The sequence below is a fragment of the Myotis brandtii genome, unplaced genomic scaffold, assembly GCF_000412655.1.
Source record: "Myotis brandtii unplaced genomic scaffold, ASM41265v1 scaffold476, whole genome shotgun sequence".
NCBI lineage: Eukaryota > Metazoa > Chordata > Mammalia > Chiroptera > Vespertilionidae > Myotis > Myotis brandtii.
Window position 1 is genome coordinate 294,743 of NW_005368188.1, and position 9,414 is coordinate 304,156.

The 9,414-nt window shown below is 41.1% G+C and overlaps 1 protein-coding gene across 1 annotated transcript; it reads right to left on the reverse strand.

The window, feature by feature from the left end:
* Positions 1 to 5,424, reverse strand: GDF3 (growth differentiation factor 3). Its single transcript, XM_005875979.2, has 2 exons — positions 5,084 to 5,424; positions 1 to 913 (listed from the first exon to the last, which is right to left on the reverse strand). Exons 1-2 carry the CDS (start codon positions 5,349 to 5,351, stop codon positions 84 to 86), a joined length of 1,098 nt encoding a protein of 365 aa, XP_005876041.1. The 5' UTR covers positions 5,352 to 5,424; the 3' UTR covers positions 1 to 83.
* Between the last annotated feature and the right edge of the window lie 3,990 nt (positions 5,425 to 9,414).

A 9,414-nucleotide genomic window follows, 5' to 3' on the forward strand; every position in this document is an offset into this window, starting at 1 on the left:
ATCCAACAGCTCATAAACCAGGTAGGTAGTTTTATTAAAAGCTTTACCCTAAGAACACTCCTTGGATTCCTATTTCGGACAGCCTACCCACACCCACATTCATCAACTACCATGTCTTCATAATGTCGTAGAATGACATTGTCATCATTGTCCTGGTAAAGCATGGAAATGGGAGACAGCTTGGTGGGAATACAGACAGCCTGGGGAATCGCCGGGTCAACCACATGCATCAGTGCTTGCATGAATGCGTAATTGGAGCCGTTGAGGGAAGTGGTCAGTGAGAAAGGACAATCTCCATGGCAGTAATTTGCCATGAACCCCTTGGGAGCAATGATCCACTTGTGCCAACCCAGGTCCCGGAAGTTGATGAATAGCTGGTGACGATGGCAGAGGTTCTTGCAAGAAACTTTAGGGGCAGGGATGGCTGCCCTCCTTTTTCGGGAAGAAGAGTGGCACTGCTTAGGGTTGAGGGTCACAACTAGCAGGGAAGCATGAAGAGAACATCTCAGTCTGGCACAGGTGTCCTCAAGCTGAAAATTCACCCCAGAGTCTCTCTGTCCTTTGACCAGTATCTCTAGGAACAAGCCTAAGTTCTTCTGAGGGTTATTACTCCAATCCTTAGCCACCTCCAACAGGTTGAAGTGAAGGACACCTTGAGGCCATGGTACTGACTGCAATACAAACATTTTACCCGGCTTAGGAATGGACCGGTCCCACACATGAGGTTCCTGGACCAGGGACAGAACCAATTCCAAATCTGGCCCCAGGCGATAGTAAGTGTTGGGCCCCAAGTCCAGGCCCAGCTGGGCCATCGTTAACCGCTCCTCGTCTTTAACTGCAGACAGGTTGAAGTAGAGGAGCTTCTGTAGGCAAGGGGAGGCCTGAGGAAGGTTCTTGGAGTAAAGAAAGAAACCTAGATGAGAACAGAGAGATGTGAGGGTCACCGTAATATGTTTTACTTTATATTCACCTATGATATAAATGTTCAATGTTAAATGTATATCACATATACAAAGTAAGGGCAGGAAATAATCAGTTGTACTCAAAAGGAGGATTTATTTATTTCACTCCTCATTTTTTAATATATTTTTAAACTATAGTTGACATACAATATTATATTAGTCTCAGGTGCACAACATAGCAATTAGACACTTGTATACCTTATGAAGTGATCAGAAGGCAACCAATTGATGTATCTCTCTCACATCAAAGTTTCTCTCTCTCTCTCTCTCACTTCCCCTCCCTCTCCCTCTCTCTGAAAATCAATGGGGAAAAATATTCTTGGCCCTAGCTGGTTTGGCTCAGTGGATAGTGTTGGCCTGCGAATTGAAGGGTCCCAGGTTTCATTCTAGTCAAGGGCTCATGCCCGGGTTGAGGGCTCGATCCCTGTAGGGGGCATGCAGGAGGCAGCTGATCAATGGTTCTCTCTCATCATTGATGTTTCTATCCCTCTCTCCCCCTCCCTTCCTCTCTGATATCAATAAAAATATCTTTTTAAAAATATCCTTGGCTAAGAACTAACAAACATTTTTTAAAAATTAAAAAATAGCCCTAGCCAGTTTGGTTTAGTGGATAGAGCATCAGCCTGCAGACCGAAGGGTCTCAGGTTCAGTTCCGGTCAAGGGCACATGCCTGGGTTGCGGCTCAATCCAATGTGCAGGAGGCAGCCAGTCAATGGTTCTTTCTCATCATTGATGCTTCTATCTTTCTCTTCCTCTCCCTTCCTCTCAGAAATCAATAAAAATATTTTTTTAAAAATATTAATAAATAAATAAAATGCATTTAAAATTACCCACTTTTCTCTTCAAGGCCAATGTATCATCTCTCCCTTTCTTCTCATTGACCATCTTTTTAAAAGATCAGTCTACATTTGCTATCTCTACTTATTACTTACTAGAGGCCTGGTGCATGCATTCGTGCATGGGTGGGGTCCAGCTGGCCCACCCCGATTGGGGCCAATCTGGCCAGGCTGACTGGGGAGAGTGGCCATGGGTGGTTGGCAGTCCGGCCCCACCCCTTGGTTGAACTCCCGGTCAAGGAGATAATTTGCATATTAGCCTTTTATTATATAGGATAGCCTCCTGCTATTTTCCTACTCTTTTACCCCTACTACTCCACTGAAACACCTTTCTTAAAGGTTGTTAACTGTCAGATGCAGGGGTGTAGTCACAGTACTTATCCTTCTCAACCTCTCTGAACAGTTGATCTCCCTTATTTTTGGGTCTAATTCTAGTATATTGGCCTCCCTTTTTATTCATATCACTAAATCACATTCCTTAGGCATGTGAAGACAAAACAAGACAAAAGCCAGAATGGACAGATTTGAAAAGATTAAAATGCAAAACTACTATATGCATGCAGGAGGCAGCCAACCAATCTCTTTCTCTCTCTCTCTCTCCTCTCTCTCTCTCTCCCCTATCTCCCCATTCCTCTCTCTGAAGTCAATAATTAATTAGTTAATTAATTAAAAAGGCATTATTCCACCTTATTAAAAAATTAAAATTAAAACAATGACATTGTGTTTTGCTCCCAGGTTAACAAAAATTAAAAGCTAAAAGTGGTCTCCCCATTCCTCTCTCTGAAGTCAATAATTAATTAATTAGTTAATTAATTAAAAAGGCATTATTCCACCTTATTAAAAAATTAAAATTAAAACAATGACATTGTGTTTTGCTCCCAGGTTAACAAAAATTAAAAGCTATAAGTGTACCTAGTGGGCATCCAATGTAGCATAGATAAGTACATTGTCATATGTTATTAGAATGAAATACTATATCTCAATGGAATGAACTACAAATAAATGCAACATGGATAAATCTCATAAATATCATGTTGAGTGAAAGAAGCCAGACACAAAAAAAGGATACATTCCACATTTACATTTACATGAAGTTCAAAAAAAGACAAAACTAAAATGTAATGTTAGATATCAGAATAGAAGTTACCCCTGTAGAGGAGTAGTGATTAATCAGAGGGAGCATGAAGGATCCTCTGGGGTGCTGGTCATATTCTGTTTCTTGATCTGGGTGCTGGTTTTCTGTGAAAAGTCAGTAAGCTGTTCTCTATGATATAAGCACTTTTCTGAATGTATGTTACACTTCAATATGTTCCTATTTTTATTTCTTTTTAGGTGTGTGTGTGTGTGTGTGTGTGTGTGTGTGTGTGTGTGGAAAGAGAAACATCAATTGGTTGCCTCCTGCATGCCCCTACTGGGGATTAAGCCCACAACCTGGGCTTGTGACCTGACTGGGAATCGAACTGGCAACCTTTCCATGAATAGGACAACACCCAACCAACTGAGACATACTGGCCAGGGCAATAAGTTCCTATTTTTAAAAGGATTGCTGTCAATTGTGGGGAAGTGAGGGGGTGGAGGGTAAAAGGAAGGGAGGAGGACATACATAATACTTTCAACAATATTTAGATTCTTAAAATAATAAATTAATAAAAATATTTTAAAATGTAAAAATAATTGTGGGAAAGTGAGAATTCTCTTATACTCATGGTGGGGTATAAATTTTGGAGGACATTTGCTATATACTGTAAGTATAAATGTGCCTGCTCTTAGATGCAACAATCCCCTTCTAAGAATTTATCCTAAGGAAATAATAGAAAAAGTGTATGCACACAAAAAAGTGGATGCAAAGATGTAAAACTATATTATTTATTACACATCCATGCCCATCAACAGGGCATCAGTTACATAAATTATAGCATATCTATACAATGGAATATCATGCAACCATTAAAATGAAAATAAGTTGACAATTTGTTTTGACTTATGTGAGATGTTCCTAATACAAAGGAATGAATGTACAGTATGACCCCATTTTTTTTTTTTTAGATTACAAGTTTCCATTATTAGTATTATGTATGCAAAAAAGAAAAGTCTGGAAGAATATACAACTGCTAATGCTGGTTTTCTCTAGGGGAAGAGTTAGGGGGAGATGATAGTGAGATTATGTTGTCCCCCCACACACACACACCATTATTTTATATGATTTATTATCACAAAAATCAAAGTTTAATTTCCATTGAGGAAGGAAGTAACCTCAGCTGTTTTCTACTCTCTTAAAGAAAAACCCTTCAAACAAGCTCCTCTTACCTCTTAACCCTTCAGAAATTTTCCCTGAACCCACACCCCCAAGGCCCTAAGCCTCTAATGTAATATTTAATACAAATGTATTTATGGAAGTCATTTGTCTGCCTTCCTTTTATAAGCTAATAGAGCAAATTTTATCTTTAATCTCCGTATTCTCGTGGCCATACACTGTTCCCGGTACACAGCTTTGTGGACAAATAAATATTCAAATCTCAATCTTTAGTTGCTGTACAACTAACTATTAGGCCTCTCACGGCCGCCTTTGAACCACTTGGGAGGCCATATAGAAATGCAGATTACAACACTCATTTCTGACTTTGAATAAGAATTGGGTGGAAGAGTGAAGGGCAAGAACTAGGCAGGATAATAAACTTTTAACAGCTGATCTGGGTCATTTTGATGGTTGGTTAGTTTGGCAAATTGTTAAATGGCACTCAATCAGATCCTTATATAGAGTATGAGAATGGCATATGCTATTGCTCTGTATTCATAAGCCAAAAATAGCCTTTTTCATCCAACAAAAGTAGTGGGAGGTATGAGAAGAGAAGCTAGGCGCATGGGCAAACTGAGCTCAACATTTTAGTCCCCTGCTTGCCATACCAAAGACACCAAGATGTCTAAATTGTGGGCTAAAGACTGGAAGACTGAATCCTAATTGCACCCTCACCCCTCCCAGCTAAACTGCAGCACTAAGCTGTTGATTCAAAAAAACAAAACTTATTTTAAATCCTCACTTTCCTTCCACATTGGCTGTATAATCTTGAATAGGTTACAGGTTCTACTGTCTGAGCCTACCTTTCAGGATTTTTGTTGGGATTAAATGAGATAAAGTCCATAAAATACCAGCACACAACTTTCTATGAACCCCTCAGTAACTGTTACATCTTCTTTCCTTTCTTCACGCCATCCCCTGCCCACACCCCCCCCCAACCCCCCCAAAAAGCCAGATTTTTCCTCTAGGAAACACTCCAATATCCTTACCTTGATCTGGGAGAAGTCGAAGTATGTTCCCCTGGACTCCCAGCTCCTTTACGTAGCATAGATCTCGTGAGATCCCAATGGTGGCTGCTGTCTCTTGATCGTGGAAAATTTTCTTCAAGATATAAGGCACGGGTTGGAATTTCTGAGGTGAAGGCACCTTGTCTAGACCCAGAAATTGGAGAAAGGCATGTTCTTGAAATTGGAATGTCTGGCCCAAGGCCAGAGTTAAGGAGAGGCTGAGAGCCAAGACTGGCAGGGAAGGAAGCATGGCCTTTGAGCTGAGACAAAGCTGGCTAGTGAGGCTGAAGAGAGCTCTAGCCCCTGACTTCCCAACAATTCAGGTGCTGCTAATTTATCTGATGTAAGATAATCAAGTGTGAATTGCTCTCTTCCCAGCTCCTCAGAGGCAATTGGATGTAAAAAGACACAATTTTTTTTCTCTTCCCTAGCTCCACTGTTCCAGAAAATGAGTACACAAAGCAAAGATTACCAGTGTGTGGGCCTAACTCTACAACAATCTGAGGTTTGTCAGCAGTAGACAGAGTGGAATGGAGACACGAATTTATCCATTTCACAAGCATTTATTAAGCATCTATTATGTGCAAGGTGCTGAGACAGGTGCTAGCAACAAAGTAATAAGTAATTCAAAGTCTTGTCATTCATCGTCTAATTAGACAAATATATAGATAGATGTGTGGGAAGTTAATTTAGGGAGCACGGAATCCTCCCAAGGAAGTTGGTCTACACACTTTGTCAGTTGTCAGCTCTAAGAGGGGCTGAAGTTTGTTCATCTACCTTTGTTCTCATTGAAAGTCAAAAGTCAGACTAACTGGGTTCATTCTGGTTCCATTACTTATTAGCTATCAGACATTGGGCATGTCCCTTAACCTTCCTAAAAATATATTTTTTTCTCAACTGGAAATAAAAACTGACATTCTAATTTGCCATAGGAATCTGCTAAGATGATGTGTTTAATGTGTTCTTCACAATGCCTGCCAAATGGTAAGTACAACTGAAATGTTCTCAGAGGAGAAAGTTTCAAAGTTTAAGTCGACATTTTTCAGTAAGACAATCAGGCATCCAGGACTGAAGGAATTACATGTGAAAAGACATGGGGTTATTGAAAAGCTTAGTAGGGCAGCATATATCAATTTTTGTTTTTCTTTTGTTTTATTTTGACAAAGTACTGTGAGATTTTCAAATACTGGATCTTCTGACTCTGCTGTTGAGGAAGCTGACATTCAATAAATATAAATAGTGCAATAAATAAGTGAATGTATGAATTGGTGTATTTTCCAGTTAGCTTGTTTGTTGCCAAAATAATTTTCAAGCTTTTTGAGAAGAGAGACTTTATTATTTTACATTAGGTTATACCACCTATTATAAAAACTTGTTTTTCCCAAAGGAAAAATGTTGTATCTTATACATAGTCATTTCCCATCATCTACAGGATAAATCTAATGACTCCTTAGCTTGTCTTTTAAGGACTTTCTTGGTTTGGCACCCATCTTCCTAGCCAGCCTCATTTCCTACCTTCCACCATTATCAGTGTTCATGCTCTAATGATAATGACATATCTGTAGTTCTCCTATGAGCTCATTTCATCTCAGAGCCTTTGCACAGACCAAGTTCAAAGGTATTTCTATGGCAAAGACTTACCCGACTCTCTAAAATGAGGCAGCCTTGCCCTAACCGGTTTGGCTCAGTGGATAGAGCGTCCACCTGTGGACTGAAGGGTCCCAGGTTTGATTCCGGTCAGGGGCATGTGCCTTGGTTGCGGGCACATCCCCAGTGAGGGGTGTGCAGGAGGCAGCTGGTTGATGTTTCTCTCTCATCGATGTTTCTGGCTCTCTATCCCTCTCCCTTCCTCTCTGTAAAAAATCAATAAAATATATTTTTTTTTTTCAGTTACTATTTTAATTTACATGTACTTATTTTTGTATCTTCATCTCTTAAGTATGACCTTCTTTGAAGATGAAGGTATTGACATCACTGCTCTTCCTTCCTCCTCTCCTATACGCTTCCACTTGCCAAAATGAGGTACCTGCACTTTTAAAAAATATTGTCAAAATTGAAAATATTTACATTCTTCTGTAACAATGATTGCTTTGGGGTTTGTTCATAGCTTATTAAAAAAGTTGAAGAAAAGTTAATACTATAAATATCACTTATATTGAATCTCTTTTCAGTGATGTCCTGAGTTGAATATGCTGTTTCTTATATTCCTTGTCTTCCAATTACCTTTAAAAAAAGGTCAAAGGGCCAGGCCAGCATGGTTCAGTGGTTAAGCATCAACCTATGAACCAGGAGGTCACATTTCAATTCCTGGTCAGGGCATATACCTGGGTTGTGGGCTTGATCCCCAGTGGGGGGCATGCAGGAAGCAGCTGATCAATGAATCTCTCTCATCATTGATCTCTCTCTCTCTTTCTCTCTCTCTCCCTCTTCCTTCCTCTCTGAAATCAATAAAAATATATTTAAAAAAATAAAAAGTCAAAGTTTATATTTAACTCACTAGTGGACTGGTGCATGAAATTCATGCATTGGGGGTGGGGGGGTCCCTCAGCCCAGCATGCACCCTGTTCAATCGGGGACCCCTTGGGGGATGTCTGAATCCCTGGGATCAGGCCTAAACCAGCATTCGGACATCCCTCTCACAATCTGGGACAGCTGGTTCCTAACCACTCACCTGCCTGTCTGCCTGATCACCCTTAACTGCCTCTGCCTGCCTGCCTGATCACCCCTAACTGCCCTCCCCTACCGGCCTGATCTCGTCCCCAACTGCTCTCCCCTGCCTGCCTGATCTCGCCTCTAACTGCTTTCCCCTGCCAGCCTGATTGCCCCTAACTGCCTCTGCCTGCCTGATCACCTCTAACTGCCCTCCCCTGCCAGCCCGATCTTGCCCCCAACTGCCCTCCCCTGCCAGTCCGATCTTTACCCCAACTGCCTTCCCCTGCCGGCCTGATCTCACCCCCAAATGCCCTTCCCTGTTGGGGTCCAACCCTAGCAGGTCCAGGGGTTCCCAAAGGTGTGGACAGAGTAGGCGAAGAAGAAATGACACGGAGACAGAGTTCAGTTGATCAGCAGCCTAGCCAGATTCTCTAGTCAGGTTCTCCAGCCAGGTTCGGTCTAAAATATATTTTTTAAAAAAAGATTTAGATGCTTCTTCTTTCTCCCACTGAGGCTTGAGTAGGCATCCATTATGGCACTTATCACAGTGCATTTCACTGTGTTTTGCCTATTTCCCTCCCAGACCATAAAGTCACTGGGAACTGAAATCATATTTTTTCCCCTGAAAATCTCCACTGGATCTTTTCCTCTGACTGACTCCATTGCCCAGGAAAGTGTCTGGCAGGTAGAAGACATTCAATAATATCTGTGCAGAGAGACCAAGATGGCGGCATAGGTAAACACCGCAGACTGCTGCCGCAAACAACCACTTCAAAAATACAACTAAAAGACGGAACGGACATCACCCAGAACCACAGGAAGGCTGGCTGAGGAGAGACTCTTCAACTAGAAGGAAAAATAACAGCACACCGAGGCTCAGAGGAGGCGCAGTGTGGAAAAAACTCAGGTGCGGAGGTGCGCGCGCAAAGCGGGCTGGTGGCTGAGAGAAATTAATAAAAGCATATGAAAAATAAATAAATATATGTGCAATAAATAAGTGAACAAGTGAATTGGTACTATTTCTAAAGGTCTTACTCTTCCAGATAGCCAAGTTTTCTCCATTCCCATTTCTCCTATCTCCTCCTACTTGCATCCTAGTTGACACTTTATATATATACACTTTTTAATTATTATTAATTTCAGAGATAAAGGGAGAGGGAGAGATAGAAACATCAATGATGAGAGAGAACCATCATTCAGCTGCATCCTGCATGCCCCCTACTGGGGATTGAGCCTGCAACCCAGGCATGTGTCCTGACTTGGAATCAAACTGTGACCTCCTGGTTAGTGGGTTGACACTCAACCACTGAGCCACACCTGCTGGGCTTAGCTAACACTTTTAACCTATAATCTCCACCTGTTTTCAACAGTAAGTATAGGTTGCATTTTATTTAACTTACCTGACTTAAAATCAAAAATCAGACTAACTGGTTTAAATTCTGGTTCCACCACTTAGCAGCTGTAAGACCATGGACAAGTCACTCAACTGTAAAGTGAGAACAAAGCTTTCTTTGCTAAGGTACAAAGGGGATTTGATGAGCATATGCAAGGCTCAGGACAATGTCTGCCAAAGAGTAAACACTTGATAAAAGTTTAGCTGATATTAATTATTATTATTTATTAAAGTGGAGCTTGATCAAGGGAAAGAAAGCAATAATTGA

Excerpts from the sequence above, each read along its gene's own strand:
- GDF3 (XM_005875979.2), bottom strand. The coding sequence starts at position 5,351 with ATGCTTCCTTCCCTGCCAGTCTTGGCTCTCAGCCTCTCCTTAACTCTG. Across the intron at positions 914-5,083 it reads TCGACTTCTCCCAGATCAAG|GTTTCTTTCTTTACTCCAAG; the intron begins GTAAGGATATTG and ends GTTCTCATCTAG.